Here is a 17,370-nt window from a genome sequence, read left to right as displayed (position 1 = left end):
TTCAACCATGGGACCTGTCATTAGTTCTACAAGCTCTGATAATGCCACCCTTTGAATCCGCTTCTTCTTGCGACCTCAAATATTTGTCATGGAAAACCTTGTTTTTGGTCGCCATTACTTCTGCCAGACGTATCTCTGAGCTTCAAGCCTTTATGCATCAATAGTCCATGCTTGATTTTTTCAGAGATAGTGTCTTTGAGAACTAATCCTTCATTTCTGCCAAAAGTGATCTCTGAAATGTCCATTAATCAAACCATTTAATTGCCAGTTTTCTTTCCCAATCATTCAAATAGAGAAGAGTATTGCCTACAAACCCTAGATATTCACAGGCAAATTCACTTCTACTTGAACAGGACTAGGTCCTCTCGTAAATCTGACCAGTTATTCTTGGCCTATTCTGGACCTAGATTAGGATCTGCTGTTGCTAAGGTCACATTGGCTAGATGGTTGAAAAACTGTGTGACATTCATTTATACACAACGTAATATTCCATTGCCTACTACCATAAAGGCTCATTCGACAAGGTCTGTGGCAACGTCTGCTGCCTTTCATGCCAGAGCTTCTTTACATGACATCTGTGCAGCTGCAACTTGGACTATGCCTCATACCTTCATCAATCATTACAAATTGCATTTGGCCTCCAGGGGAAGAGCATCTTTTGGTTCTATGGTGCTCAGGAATGTCCTTCCATGAGAGTCTCCCAGGAATAGAGGTAGCTGGGGACTCTGTCCCATACATAAGGAATGAACGAGGATTAACAATATCAGGTAAAGAAGTTATGTCTTACCATAATGTTCCATCTGTATTGTTGATCCTCATTCAGTCATTACGACCCTCCCTCCATCCCTCTCCTGTGGCTTGTAGTGGATCTCACCATCCGGTTCTTTTAGGTCATTTGACCAGAGGTAGCCTCTACCTTCTTTTGACTTGCAAACTCAATCTGAGGTAACAGGGAGAGGTGAATTCTGGGTAAGAGTGAGTTTGTAGCTGACGCAAGCTTGGAAGATGGCCGGCTTGGTTTCGAGGTCGGAACTGATACCCATGCGTAATGACTGAACGAGGATCAACAATACAGATGGAACGTTATGGTAAGGCAACTTATTTTTCTCCATGTAGCAATAGTAGTATAGCATTCCCACCTTCCCTCTCCTGCTCCTGCAGTAGCTGAGTCGGGGCTGGTATTAACATTTTGGGTGGGGGTCACAGTAAATGTCAGGTTCAGGGCCCTTTGGGCACTTTCAGTTCAAGTATCAGCCTGTCACTGCCACTCCTCCTACGCAACCTTTTAGTTCATGCTGCAAACATTTAGGAGTAATTATGCACAGAATGACCTGTAGCTTCAGTGCTCTTACATTACTACAAGCCTATATACCCCATTATTTTGGCCCATCTCACAAAGGGACATTCACATTTACTGGCATTTAGTTGCATCAGTGATGTATTACAGCTGTATTTACAGAGCTGGATGACTTGGGTGAAGTGTCCTAGACACTGCCTGCTGTTTCACCCCCCCCACACACACACACACACACACACACACACACACACACCCTCCAGTGCGCCCTTCTGTTTCCCCCAGTCTTAGGCTCCTCATACCATGGACATTACTTTTTTCTTAATTTTCTTATATTTTGCCTTACTCTTCAGCTTTTTTCAAGAAGTCATAACTTTCCCTGTGCTCTGGTGTGGACTTTTTTTCCTTTTTACACAACCTTTTCATCCAGTGATGGCTTGGACAGAAATTATGATTAAGGAAAGAAATGCATTGTTGCTTTTCAGTTTTAGTTTTTATTGAATCCTTTCAAAGCACCTTTCCTGACCGAGACAACACAGTAATAAACAACATAGCCCTCAACATTCTATCTCCAAAATGAGGAATGCTGCCTCTTGTATTGTGGAACAAATGGGCAAAACGTAGAATGCTTATTAACAGCTTACTAAGAACTTCAACTAGGAAGGTCACAGGATGGTTAAAATCTGCTATTCTTTACTAATGATTCAGTTGTTTTTTGTATAGAAATCAGTTAAATTCATAACACTGAATCTGTTGCATACTGTTTCAATGTGGAACTTCGAGGAGCATAAACTTTAAGACCCTAAATGACTAACGTTCCTTATAATGAGATACATGAGAGGTATGATAAGCATTTTGGAAATCAGTTAAGCCAGTGGCCCCAGGAGCCGTAAGGGTTATGGATCCTCTGGGATGTGTTTTAGAGTATTTTTCCAACCTTTTAATCCAGTGGTGGTCTAAATAAAAATCATGAGTAAGAAAATAATTTGTCTTATTTTTTTCTGTCAAAGAACACCTAAGTTGTGCATAAGACTCCATGTTCAAAATTGACAGAATAGTAGATCACTGCAGTGGTTCTGCTGGACAGAGGCACAGGGAACTAATGGCCCTGCTGGACTGAGGCACAGGGAGCTAAACTAAGGGGGCGGCGAAAGCCAACACATTCTGGCTAGGCTTATAGATGCCCTCGGGCAGATAGCCTAGCACTTAACTATGAACCTATCAAAATAAACTAACGAGACAGTTGAGTATACGCAGGTCCTATCTGGGAATACTCTCTGCTTCCCCTCCCCCAAAAAAGACAGGCCCTGCCTATGCTTCCTTCTGGTGTTAGATTGGGATGAAAACTGAGGTCTAAATTGCTCCAGTCATATATTTCAAGTGACTGCTTCTGACATATACATAGCATTACTCTTTAATCCTCGAATCCTCGCCCCTAACTCCCAAAGACGGCCACCTGATGACATGCTTTGATATGCGATTGTGAGGAAGGGAAAAAAATGCCGACTACAGAAATGTAGTACTCCTAGACAGTACACTGCAGCTACACAAGTTATAGTAACCTTCTTTGTGCATCTCTGAGGTTTGTGAGAAAAGTAAAAGAAACGATGACCACACTGTCCCTAGCCCAAACACAGTCTATAATGACCTCCTGTGCTTACCTCTAAAGTTTGACTGTGATGAAAATTTAAGCAGCAATAACCACACAATCCCTAACCCTCCACATATAACCTACAACTGTCTATACTCTCGTGTCTTAGCAGGGCTGGTTTTAGAGTAGGTGTAAAAAGTAATCCCAGTGTCCAACAAAATAAAACAAAAACGCCAAGGATTGGCGTAAACCACACCAGGAATCTGGAAACAATGCTGGAAACAATGCTGGAAACAACGTAGTTTATTGATTGAACACAAACGGAGGTTAAGTGCTTTCTTCAGTATAAAACTGCCTTCATCAGAACGTTTTTGTTTTATTTAGAATAGGTGTGGCTGAGAGGAGAAGCCATTATCAGCTTTATCTTAACCGGGGCATATTACAGTCCTGGGCAGGTTAAAGAGCATAATCAAATGGTGCATTTTTCTCATTTTCCCCAACCATCAATAGCTTTTTTGGGGCTGTACACTGTCAGGGATGATTAACAGGGCCTCGCTGATGTTAGTTCCTGAATGTTCTGTGATATATTTTATGCCTTACTTTAGAAATGTAATTACTTGTTAGCTGCATTTTTTGCTGATACCCAGAAGGAAAATGTGTGTGTCCCAGCATTACTGGCTATGTGCACAGATAGAAATCTGTTTTATTTTTTTTTACACACACGTCATAGCAATACTAAAGTAAACTCTTTTTTACACACACACACACGTCATAGCAATACTACAGTAAACGCTAAGTTAACAGGCACCCATGGGGATTGGTAGATGCCAGATAACTCTCAAGGAACCAGAAACTACAGTTATTAAAAATAGGCCTGACTAATGCTGTACCGTATATTGTGTGTTTGGTTTAACTTGTTCTCAGGTTGTGGGGAGAGGGAATTTATTCCTATCTTCCTTTTTAAAACTCTAAAACTATAAAAATGTAAGGTATGTTTCTGTGGGGAGAAAACAAAGTTCAACACATGAAAATTGTAATGTATTTCTTCAATAATTTTTTCTGGTTGCTTGAGTTCCAGTTAACAGAGTTTACTGTAGTTTTACATTGATTTCCGTAAATGGCAATACATTATGCACCACTGGTACTGCCATACCACATTAGTGACAGCTGTTTATCAGTCATCGAGCAGGGATAAGTCATTTTTATTTACCTCCTTGATGAGTAATGCATACCTGTCACTGTCCCTGATTTCAGAGAGCTTCCTTGATTTTGTCTTATTTTGCTCTGTCCTTCCTAAAAAGTTTATTTGCTGGTAAATCATTAAGGAATTATAGACAGTAAATCCAGACATCAGAGTTGTATACCTCTTATTGTCCAAAAATGCATGTTGATGCAAAATGTGTTATTCTATTAACGTTTTAAGTGAATTACAGTAATATTTAAAATATTTTCTTGATTTTGAGCCTTTAGTCTACTATTAATTTTGGCACTGTGCAGACTTCTTCAGCAAAGAAGTTGAGTTGCAGTATCTGGTGTTTTGCCAGTATTGATAAAATTCCCTGAAAGAGAAAACCATCATTGAAGATTGAAAGCCACAGCTCTTCTTAAAATCCAAGCTGTGCACTGAGATCAGTCAGTCTGAGATGCTGATCTCCCTAGTGCTTACTTTGCTCATGTTCATTATCAGCTTTATCCTAATTGTCATATCACAGCCCTGCTCAGGTTAAAAAGCACAATCAGGAAATTAGTACATTCTTTCTCATTTTTTCCCCAACCAGCAGCAGCTTTTGCGGGGCTCCTTCCCAGTGAAGGATACTTAAGAGGGGGGCCTTGCAGCCACTGGTGTTGCAGGTACCCAAAGCTGGCTATGTTTGTGTTAGTGGAGAGAATGTCCGTCAGGAGGGTTTAACTAAGCTAGGGGCATTATGTCAGTGATAAGATATATTTAATGGAATTGCGAATCCTGTTACTTGATAAAACACTGCTACTATAACCACAGATATTTTTACATTTTAAAGGAGATAGTAAACCAGGAGGGTGGTAATAAACTATACACTGTTACTGTAGTAGCTTTTGTTGGTTTGACAGACATCTTACAAAATATGAAGGTAAGATAACTTGGGGTTGGGGTCCCTGAGGAACAGGAGCCATCAGCGATTGCAAGGTTCGCTGGTGTTATGAGCTGAGTAATTAGTCGATCCAAATTGGGCTGGGTTGCAGTCAGAGTTGTATCTTTCTGTGCCATAGAACAATCTGTTTGAATATTTGTTTGGAGTATCTTAAGCTAAATAGGGTATTACTTTGTTTTAAATGCTGAACCTGTTTAACTTTTACATACAAGTGTTATACCTGTTAAATGCTTAAGTTGTGCATAACTTAACATTGCAATTAACGGAAAGAAAGCCTCAACTATCACAAGAAAAATTCGTGTTTTATTTTCCTGAGTTCCTAAAAGTTATATTTGAAAAGTCTAGACTTTAGGGAAAATTAAATATTAGCGGTTTTGTAAAAGATCTGGGAAGCAAATGACTTACTGTTAGTCTACTGTGGTTTTCAGCAGTGGAGTTGAGTGTGGTCATTACAGTATGCAAAAGATTCTATCCATTTAAAATTTAAGGATGGAAAATAGTATATTAACGTATTGCATCTAATGTTCATGTCCTGTGTGTGTGTTAAATTCAGGCCAGTCATTGAAGTGTTGCTCCTTTGAAAATGTCATCCCCAGAGGACTGAGTTGTAGTATGTGTGTAATATATGTATATGTATAATAAACATCGACGAGGCCACCTGCGTGCAAGCTGTGTATTTGTTCTTGTTCTATTTAGCATTGCTTTAGATACTGGATGAAGCACATTTTTCTTATGTTTGTGTATTCTTTGAATGGGACCGTGGCATTATGATTGCTGTGATGTTTTGCATTTCATCACCACATTTATTTACTGCATAATTTTGGTCATATATGATGTCCTTTCAGTGATTTTGTGCATACAGAAATAGAAATGGACATTGAAATCTTCTGGCTTGGAAATGAGCAAGTCACGTTATCAAGATTGGTCAGAGCTGAAACTAATGCTATAGACTAGGTGGGCAGTGAGCATTTAAGTAAGCGACTTTCTTTGCTGCCCTTCTAATATATAGAAATGGTGATCCTAAAGCTTCATTCCTGTAAGACCAAATGAAATGCTAGTAGTGGAATAAATTTGGACTCTAAACTTTAAGGGTGGCTCAGTCAATCAGTCTTGGAGAACAGAAGGTTTTGGCAGCCTTCCTCTGCTAGTTGCAATATGATGCGACATTTTGCTGGGTTGCTGAGGTACAGCTAGAAGACATAGGTGTGCCTATATTTGAGTCTTTTTTTTTTTTTTTTTTTTTTTTTTTTTTGCCAGTCACCCTTGACTTCATGCCCCTCCATTGCTAGCTCCTTTAATAATCCACCCTCCCAGGTCAGTGAATCTTGGTGGACCAGCTCATGTGACTCTTGCTGGGACACTCACATTTCCATGAGAGTCCCTACCTGTTGGAGTCTGCAGTTACCATTTGTAATTTTTAAGAGAAGAAAGCCACTAGGCACCTGGGTGGAAAAGGCCCAGGTGAGGAGCCAATATACTGTCACATAGTTTTTTTTATTCTGCTGTATCCCTACAGGAGGGTGTTGATGCTACTACTGTAGGCTGGGTGGACAGTAAGGCTGGTCTGTGAAGATGTTTGCTCCAGGACCTAAAGCTTTGACACCATCAGCCAGCCTGCTGATTCATAACTCTGTGAATCTGTCCATACCAACACACTGCCACAACTACTTAACCATAAAGCCCCCCATCCACCTGTCAGCAATGGCCATATGTTCTACTATCCTGGGGATTAGGCAAAGAAAAAAGCTAGCAAGTACAGCTGGTGCACGGCAAGCAAGTTAGTCCGAACAAAAATGAAAAAAATGCCAGCACCAGAAGGGACTGATACTAATAGCTTTATTAAGCTGAATACTAGACCGGTTTCAGCACATGGCTTTCATCAGTAGATTAATACACTTTGAAGAAAAAGCCCCACCATAAATATCTCAACAGTGATGACATCATTTCCTGTCATAAGAAATATATATGGTTAATACATAAATACACATATATATATATATATTTGTACAAAGTTCAAATAGCATGTGTATGAGAAAAAAATATATTTTTTTGGAATAATGAAATAAATGAAACAAATCGGGCATAAACATTTAACCTGAAAAAAACAATATTTATAATTTATCATTGAGTCCAGGGGAAAACAAACCTCCTAGTTTCACTATCCATTTTCTTTCTTTATTGTTAAGAATTTCATGCCATCCAGTTTTGAAAGCGCGATCACCTGTAATGTTGTCTATGATAGTAAAAGTAAATTTAGCAGTGGGATGATTCAATGAGTGTCTATATAGGGCATTAGTGATCCTGGCATTCCTGATATTCCCCAGGTGTTCAGATATTCTAATTCTGAATTGTCTAGATGTCTGCCCAACATAAAAAGCTTGACAGGTGCATGTTGCAAGATAGACAATCCAATCTGAGCTACAATTACCAAAACAACCAATATTATATAGATGTCCCGTATTCTTACTAGTGAATGTTTTGGTTTTGAATATGTAGCTGCAAAAACTGCAGTGTCCACAGGGGTAAGTTCCAACCAATTTTTCACCCGTTAGTGTTCTCTGGGATAGAGTGTCATCCCTAGAAGTTGTTTTCTTGTAATGGGAGAAATGTGATGCTAATGTTTTGCCCTTTCTGTAAGAGAATGAACATCTGTCCCCCAAATAATCCTCTAAAACAGAGTGAGACTTTAGTACATTCCAATGTTTGTCTATGATGTCCAGAAGGTGCTTGGTATTTCTGCCATAGGTTGTGACAAATCTACAGGTATCATAGTTAGTCTGTCTATGATGTTCTTTATATTCCAGTAATGTATCCCTGGTGTAGTTTTTACTCCATTGCATGGCAGAATGAATAGTATGTCCAGAATAACCTCTAATAAGAAACCTGTTGGATAAATCATCATGATGTTGTTTCAGATCCTGTTCAGAGGAACATATCCTTTTTATCCGCAAAAACTGGGATTTGGGGATATTATTAATAGTATGTTTGGGATGTAGACTGTTGGCATGGAGCAAGGTATTATATTCTGGAAATTTGCGAAATACAGAAGTTTTGAGGGTGTTATCAGGTAGACGCTGTAAAAAGACATCCAAAAAGTGTGTTTCATTAAGATGGTAATCAACCGTAAATTCCACACCCCATATATTTCCATTAAGATGTTCCACAAATTCCTGTAAATAATCTGTACCACCTTTCCAAACCAGCCAACAGTCATCCAAGTACCTTCTCCAGATGTCAATTTCAGGTATGTATATGTTGTGTAACTCATCATAAATGATATGTTCCTCTACATATCCCATGTACAGGTCAGCATAAATAGGTGCAAATGAAGCACCCATTGCCGTGCCCTGTATTTGCCAATAACAATCCTGTTTGAAATAGAAAACATTCTTGGTGAGGATATGCTCAGCCATACAAATCAATAATGTATTGAATCCAGACATAAATGTTTGCTTTGTTTAACCAAAAATCCAATGCTGCTAATCCAGCCCAGTGTGGAATACTGGTATATAGACTTAACGTCAAGAGTGCACATTAGCCAATGTGGCTCTAATTGTGAATCAGAAACAATTTGCAAAAATTCTGTGGTGTCTTGGAGTCTAGCTGTGACAAGTGCCAAAAGGGGTTTGAGTTTTTCAGTTAGAAAAGCAGATAGGGGTTCAGTAAGTGCGCCAATCCCAGATACAATGGGTCTATCTGGCGGATGATGGAGAGATTTGTGGATTTTGGGTAGCAAATATAGATACTGTTTTGCAGGATCTTTAACCATCAGGTGTAATTTGATCTTATCAGAAATTATGCCAGCCTCCACAGCCTCCTGTAAAAAGTCATCTATTTCCCTTTTGAAATTGGGTGTAGGGTCGGTGGTCATGTTCATGTAGTGATGAGGGTTAGACAGCTGTCTATTTCCCTCCTCCCAATAATAATCGGAATCCATGACTACAACCGCACCACCCTTATCAGCAGAAAGAATGACTATATTAGTATTATTTCTAAGGTGTGTTAAGGCTAGTTGTTCGGCTCTCGATAAGTTATGTTTGATGGTATTCTCTGATCCCAATGTAAATCTTTGATGACTGCCTGTTGAAAAATAGCTACAGCTGTATTTATGTATTAACCATATATATTTCTTATGACAGGAAATGATGTCATCATTGTTGAGGTATTTATGGTGGGGCTTTTTCTTCAAAGTGTATTAATCTACTGATGAAAGCCATGTGCTGAAACCGGTCTAGTATTCAGCTTAATAAAGCTATTAGTATCAGTCCCTTCTGGTGCTGGCATTTTTTTCATTTTTATCCTGGGGATTACATATGAAAAGCAAAAGATGGGAAGAAAAGGGCATTATATGGGCATTCCCAGGAGTGATGTGTGCTTTTATCAGCATCCTGGCAGTGAGGGTGTATTTCGTCCTAACCCCTCCCCTAGGTGGTAGGATGGCTAGGGGACTGTAGCATTGGATGCCCTAGACAACCCTCTCTTCTAGGACTGAAATGCCTGTTTTCCCTTCCTAGCTCAGTTAAGTGCCTGAGCTGTTATTTGGTCTTGAGTTACCTGGGCCAAAGTAGGACTTTATTCCACTGCATAACTGGCACTGCCAAGTTTTAATATTTGACTGATATGCAGATTAACATGCATGTCCCTCTCCTGCATGCAGGGTAAACTCTGATAAATGCAGCCCGTTATTTAAACTAAATCCAAGCCATGGGTATAATAAGGCTTGGAGATGAGTGGTAAATACAAAATATCATACTTGATAAATGGATTGAGTAAGTAAATGAATACATAAGTAAATAAATGGATTATTTAGTAAGTAAATGAATACATACATAAATAATCATTTGTTAATTTATAATAGGAGAAAAAGCTAACTGAAGACAGGATTGCAGAGTTTACTTCTCAGCTGGCTGAGGAGGAGGAGAAAGCCAAGAATTTGGCAAAACTGAAGAATAAGCAGGAAATGATGATCACAGATTTGGAAGGTAGGTGAAATGGTCTGCCTTTTCACATACTAGAATTTCAGTTCATTTCATTCTTAAATTTCAAGATGTAACTTTTTTGATTTTTCTCTCTGATGTGGAAGATTAGTCATTCAGGTAATCTGCGTTGTGTTATGTAGTTTTGCTGATGTAGCACATGGAGTTTGCTTTCATGCCTCAATTCTGTAGTGGTGGGATGAAATATTTTAATTTGGCTACAACCTGCCAGAATATAAACAATGCCTGTGATGCTGTTCCAAAGTTGCTGAGCAAAATGAGTAGCCTTACAGTAGACTCTGATAGGAAAGTTAAGTAGAAAAAAGTGTGATTGGATTGTATTAGCTTAAGTGAAGGTGTAGTGAACATTGTGGTGTCCTTTATTAACTACAGATATCAGAGAGCCATTGATGAGGCATGCTTGGCTCAATCCATGTTGTATTGACATTGTTTGTGGAACTGGATGGGAAGATGTGTTAGCGGATAATGGTGATAACTGCAGCTATGAAGGCATTTCAGGAGAAGCAGCATGAATAAGAAGAGTTCAAAATGAATCCGAGGAAGGCTTTGACATCTTGATATGGTTTCCTTATACATATTCGTGAATAAGTGTAAATCTGTTTACCTGGGATGTAGGAAGTCTGCGGCAGTGTGCTTGCGTGAGATAGGTGAAGAGGTTAGAAGAAATGGAATAAGAAAAGGGAGCCATGTGCTGACTTGCATATATTGTGGAGGTGAACAGCAGAGGAAGATAAAATCTAAAAGAAGGGTTGGGGTTAATGGTAAATACTGCCGTGTAATTCACTGGTGAACTTTGCAACTGAGGAATCTTTGCCCATTTCTGGAGATCAGCTTAAAAAGTGGAGTTAAAATGGTTACAGAAACGTCTACTGGAAACCAATCATTCTATTACTTGGCGATTGTAGAGGGTCACAACAAAAGTTATTTTGCTGTCAAGCGTAAACTAGTTATAGAAATGTAGCTTATTTTCATGTGCTTCATCAGACAAGGGTCAGTTTGGGAAACTGGTGGCAGAAGACTTGTGTGAGGATATTAGATGTCTGTGCTAGCATGATTGGCTGAAGTTTTGTAAACACTTGTAAATACTTCTGAATAATTGTAAATTACCCTGTTATATATGCCAACACAACTAGCTGTAATTTTGTAAATAAGTTTTTTTTATTACTTTGATTTATGCAAGATGTTTGAATCAAACAGTGTTCTTCTGGCTGACTAAATGTACATGTTTTTTTTTTTTAATGAATTCTGAATATAGGTTATGCCAGTCAGCTGACTTAGATGTGATTGTCATCATGTGCCATAGCTGAAAGGAATAGAATCTCCACAGCAGCTGTTGTGTTTACTTTTTAAAGTCTGATAGAGAGTAGAATTTTCATAACAGCTTTCTGTGACTTTTAAAAAAAAATCTGCAAAAGTAGATTCCGAGTTTTGTTTTCCAGAGCTGTTCAGCAATAATGGTAGGAGTTGTTATTCCAGTCATTGATTGAGGACCAGACAACAACCTGAATAGTGGACATAAATTCTTATCTTGCCTGGCAAGATAAGTGTATCATCTTGTCTTGCCTTGCTGAGTTAATTAGATTAGACATGGACAATTAACCTTTAGATAGTGAATTATAGTTAGTTTTTCTACAATCAGTGTGACATCTATCATACAGTGTTATTTTCATAATTCATGTGTGTGAAACTGTGTGGTTTATTAGAATTGGTTATTCAGTGTATACAAGCTTTAAATAATTTATTATTAAATATTTTACTACCTTCTGTTGTGGATGGTTATTTAGAAAGTACATTTAGTAACCTGAAAGTGTTTATGCTTATTGTGATAACACCAGGGCCACTCCAAAAAGCCTTACTGCTTGGATTACATGCTACCATTTATATCAGTATTTGTTTACTCAATATAATTGAACACATCTTTAGAAGGGCATAGTGGTATTTGACTGGTGGCAGCCATTACCTTGTAATTTGGGAAAGAGGACATGGGTAAATTTGTGCCAGTCTTTCCCAAGAGTTTTTGTATGTGTGAATGTCAAATATTTAAGTGTGTCTGTCAGATACCTAGAGCTGGGACACAGTGCTTCTGCAGTGGTTAGTCTGAAGACTCATTTGAGGACCTGGAGTGAAGCATGTAGTCCAGTCCTAGGTTTGGATTCTGTTTCTGGTGTACTCATGGGGGAAATTGTGTGCTTCTATCCCTGCTTTCAGTGATGCTCCCTTAACGGAGACCGTGGTGAGGATTGAGGCTCCTTAGTTACTGCCCTGGGTTTAAGTGGGGTCATCACAACTTGTATGAAACTTAAGGACATTTAAATGAAATGCTGGCACATTTTTCCTAATAGATTAGGAATGTGTGAAGTTGTTTGTATTAGGTTGCCTAATGCAAGGCAAAGAAGAAATGACGAAGACCACTTAAGCTTTTGACATCAAATGGGAAACAGTGATGGGCTAGGTAGAGTTAATGATTGCTCCATGTTGTCTGCTTGTGGGATGTTAAATTAGATGGGAAACAGCATCAGGATTCCATTGCTAGGATGCATGTACTAGCCTTACTTCTTATTGTTGGCTTGAGGAAAGCAGAAATGCTGTCATTGTGGGCTGTAAAAGTAGGTTCTTAAATGGGTCCCTTTCTCTACCCATATTTTAAGGCACTTCCTCCTTGGGACTTGATCTTCAAGTTTGTCAGACTTTCTTAATCTCTCATTAAATTAGGTGGGTAAGTGATTTTTAAGTTTATCTCTTGGATGATGTCTATCTTCATAATAATCATTTATAGTTGCCATTTTGAGGATTTACGCATTCAGAAGCCAGACATGCTGGTCACCATTCCAGTGTTTTACTTCCTCTTCTTGGCATAGGAAAGCTTCCTTCCACTTGGACATCAGAATGTTGGTGGCTTAAGAGAGCATCCTATTATGTCATTTTTGTATCTTTCTTGCCACAGTCCCATTGTGTTTCCATGGTGAGCACAGCATTGTCAGTCCAGCTCATGTCAGCCTGCTTCCAGGAGTTTTGGATACATTCTGCATAAGGGAATCCTTTATTATCTTGTAGATTTTTCACAGTTTTTTTTTGTGAACACCTTATAATGGTAGTGATAGTGAAGTTTTTTATAAAGAGAATATCTGTATTGAGTGTGGCAAGCAAATCCCACACAAGCACTTTTTAGCATGTCTTTTGTTGCTTTGAGCCGTAGCATGACATGGAAGATTGTCCTCGCTGTACGAGGTTTACTGCATGGACAGTCTGCTGAAGAACCAAGTCTCTCCAGAACTAAAACCCTTAAAAGAAATTATGGATGTAGATGTCCTTCCATTTCACTGTTGCAGCATTCATTACATTAGGGATCCCCTGCCAAGGGTGGCCCAACGTCTAACCAGTATACACATGCCTTTAGATTGCTTTAAGGTATGTCTTATGCCACACACATTCTCCTTGTATAGGGCATAAAGGTAGCGTACATATGTATCATCCTCAGAACTTCTTTGCCGCCAGTCTGAATGCCATCACTTGATCAGTCTTCATGCCCATTCTGTTGCTGGTTCACCAATCCATTACAGATAAGTGGCCTGTCGGGGTTCTTTTTTTACTTATCCTTTTTATTGTTGCTTGTGGGGTTTCATGCCATCCAAAAAGGGTAAATGCCAGTGTGGGAGACAGATTCCATAAAGACTGCCATGACCAATGTCTTTTTTGGTTATGTACTTCTCAACAACAAACGTCCTGTTCCATCTGTCAGGCTTTTTGTACCCAAAACCCTTCAGACTAGTATCTTCTTTGGAGCTTTATCTTAAAAATCAGCATCTTAATCTCTGAGGGACAACCATCAGTGAAGAACGCCAAGAAGCCTAGGCCAGAATCTTCTGCTGTTCAGCCTCCACCAGATGTCACTCCCAAGGTGAGTGAATGCCCGGAGGTTCACCTGGCTTTGTCATTGGATTCCTCTGCTGTGATCCGGTTGGAGGCCAGCAGGGATCCAACTTTACGCAAAGCCGAGGAGGCTTTGCAGACATCCATTTTGGACGCTCAGGGGGAGCCATGGCTAATTATTTCCGAGGGGCCTGGGGTGTTTTCAGATATTAGTCAGAGAAGTCATCCTAACTACCAGCATTGAATGCCCTCCTGGGTCAGAGCCAAATTGTATAAGGCAGACGTCCCATTGAAGAAAAGCCAAGACTAAACATATTGCTCGTTCTCCTAAGGAACCACAGAGTGAATGGCAGGCATTCACCCAGGGTTTGTTTAGTGCTTTGATGGCATTGAAACCTCCTCAGGGAGTTTCTGTTCCAGCCCCTCCTTGTTCCTGTACTCCCCTAAAAAGACCCAAGGGAAGGGATTCCTCTGAGGAGGAGTGGGATTTTGATGAGGAGTACCTTGCTTACTCTTCTCAGATTCCTTCTCCTTTGGTCTATGGATCAGAGGAAGAGGAATCTACCAGTCCTGATAGTCCCTTTGAAGATATTTATTTTGGGGACTTGATCTCCAGGATGATGGAGTTCTTTAAATAGGGATTGTCCTGCAGTCTCTGAGGTACTTAAAAATACTATGAGTTGCTGCAGATAGATTCTATTCAACCTTCTGCTGTTCCACCTGTTTTTGGCTGCCTTATTGGATGCTTTTTCCCAATGCTTCTGCAGCTCCAGACTCTCAGCCCCCTACTCTCAAGAAATCTGATAAATTCTATCGGGTGCCTGAGGACTGCAAATCTTTGTATACAGGTCCTTCTGCTGTCCCCTCAGTGGTGCCTGTAGTCTGACAAGCTATCTCAATTGCTTCCTTCTCCCAAGTTAATGCCCTCTGATAAAGATAGCAGGACCATGGGAATGCTAGGCAAGAAGGTTTACACCTCTGCTACTTTTGTCTTGTAGGGCTGTTATTTATCAAACCCATATGTCTAGGTATTTGTTGGCTGTCTTGTCCCACACTTGTCTGGTTATTTCTGATCTTCCAGATTCTGAGGGCAGAACTTCTGCTCTTTTCCAGTTACAGACTTCCTCCCAGGTGGCTCATCATTCTGTCAGGTGTAGTTATGATGCAGCAGATGCTTCCTCTAGGGCTGCTGCTTTTGGGTCAGTGATGATGAGGTATTCTTAACTTCGGCTTCAACCTTTGCCTGATGATATTAAAGCTAAGGTGGTGGATTCCCCTCATGATGAACACTTGTTTGGCAAAGCTGACTGCTCACACGTTTAAGTCCCTTCAGGAGAAGGACACTGCTTTACAGGAACTTAAACATATGTTTGTTTCTCCTGTGCCTAAATTTCAGAGAAACTACCCCAATAAGCTAACCTTTGTTTGCAGGCAATCCTGCCCTCCTTTTGAGGGTAAAAAATGGGTGGCAAGCTGGCCCATCCTGCTAAGGCTACTCCTCAGAAGTCTCCTTTTCCAGATAAACCAGGTGCTGTCTGACTATCCTATTCTTTCCAGCCACTTTCCTTTTTCTTTTCCCTCACTGTCTCTCTCTCTCTCTCTCTCTCCTGCTTGGCTACAGATTGGCTGCAGATTATTCAGGATTCCTGAGTCCTGTCCATTAATTTCCAGGGTTATTTCATGGTTTGGAAATCTCTTCCCCCTTTTATGAGCATGCCTCAGCTTTCTGTGGAACAACTCTCTTCCTTTCCAGAGGTGCTTTGGGACTTTCTGATTCAGGGTACTATTCAAAAGGTGCCTGCCTCCCTAAGGGGGGAGGATTTTTTTACTCCAGGATGTTTCAGAGGGTACATGGAGACTAATTCTAGACAGCTGTCATCTAATTACTTTTCTGTAGGCGCCCTCCTTTCAAATGTTGTCCCTTCAGACTTTGTTCCCTCTCTTGCTTCCTCAAGCTTTTATGGTGTCTCTGAATCTCAAGGATAATTATCTCCATATTCTGATCCATCCCCTTTTCAGGACATTTCTCTGTTGCTTCCTTGCATTTTAAGTTCTCTGCTTTGCCCTTTCTACTGCCCCAGCATATTCACCAAATGTCTTGCTCCTGTGATTGGTTTTTGCTGGATTCAGGGTATCCAAGTATTTCCTTTAAGACCTCCTGTTCCAGGCTTCCTCTCCAGAGATCATGTTGCAAAATCTTCATTTTGGCATTTCCCTTCTGTAAAGCCTAGGGTTCACAGTACACTTCAAAAAGTCTTTTCTGACTCCTCTTCAGGACCATGTTTTTCTGTGGTGCAGAATCCAGACTATGCCTATGCTGGCATCCCTGCCATCCTCCCAAGGCCTTGACAGTCATTTCCTTCTTTCAGATTCTTTTTTTCCTCTGGCATCTATTACAGCTAGGGAATTTCTGAGAGCTCTGGGCTTCATGGCATCCACCATTCATGTGCTTCCTCTGACCAAACCTCCACATGAGAATTTTTAGTGGTTTCTGAAGTTAGTTTCAATTCAGCATGCGCATCCCCTGGAATTTGTAGTTTCTCTTCTGCCTTGTCTCAAGAAGGAACTTCACTGGTGGATCCAGCAGTTGTCTCTAAATCCAGGGCTCTCTTTTCATCCTCCTCTTCCTTCTCAGAAGTTGTTCTCAGATGCTTCAGACATGGAATGGGGAGCAGCTTTTAGCTACCTAAAGGTGCAGGGGGTGTGGTCACCTCTTCAACAGAAAGAACACATCAATATCAAAAAGATGAGCTTTTCTGCTGGTACTTCAGGCTTTTCATCCTCTTTTCTTCCCAGGACACCTCAAGGTATTTACAGACAATACCACAGTGATGTGGTATATAAGCAAATGGGGGGACAAGATTTTATCTTCTTTGCCGGTTGGCACTCCTGGTGTGGGATCTTGCTGTATCAAATAACTTCAGGCAGTTTACATTCCCTTAGGTCAAAATGTTGTGGCAGATGGCTCTGAGCATGTCCTTAACTCAGTCCCACGAATGGGTGCTTTGCAGGTTTGGGTTACTCCTCAAATAGATCTATTATCCTCCCCTTTGATCAGACAACTTCCTCTATTTTGTGCCAGAATCCCAGGTCCTCTGCTGTGGGAGGTGGATTCCCTCCCTTTTCCTGGAAGGGGATGTTTCTTTATGCTTACCCTCCCCTTCCCCTCATTCCAAAAGCCCTGTTCAAAGTTCAGCAGGATGCTCGCTCCCAAGATCTTGTTGGTGTCTCCTTTTTGGCTGAAACAGCATTGGTTCCCTTTTTTTGCATTTAGCCAAGGACAGTCATCACAAGTTACCTCACAGGGTGGACTTACTGACACAGGACAAAGGATCTCTCATCCATCCTCATCTGTCTACTCTTCAACTGACATCATGGGTGATAGGATTTTAATTCCACATAGACATCTTTTTTCGTGCTTAGGGTCCTGCAGGAGGCCAGGAAACCCAATACCAAAAAATCTTATCCAAATGGAAGAGGTTTTCTATT

General features: G+C 40.3%; 1 protein-coding gene across 1 annotated transcript in view; it reads left to right on the top strand.

Moving 5' to 3' along the window:
* Positions 1-17,370, top strand: part of MYH10 (myosin heavy chain 10) — a 2,709,460-nt gene that overhangs the window by 1,805,283 nt on the left and 886,807 nt on the right. Inside the window, exon 24 of the mRNA XM_044086713.1 lies at positions 9,873-9,996. Within this exon, the coding sequence (XP_043942648.1) occupies positions 9,873-9,996 (124 nt within the window). The remainder of the gene's footprint in view (positions 1-9,872; positions 9,997-17,370) is intronic.

Source organism: Protopterus annectens, chromosome 10.part0 (genome assembly GCF_019279795.1).
Source record: "Protopterus annectens isolate FY-2018-M chromosome 10.part0, PAN1.0, whole genome shotgun sequence".
Lineage (NCBI taxonomy): Eukaryota > Metazoa > Chordata > Ceratodontiformes > Protopteridae > Protopterus > Protopterus annectens.
Note: the sequence above shows the minus strand (reverse complement) of the source record. Positions and strands in the feature narration are given on the sequence as shown.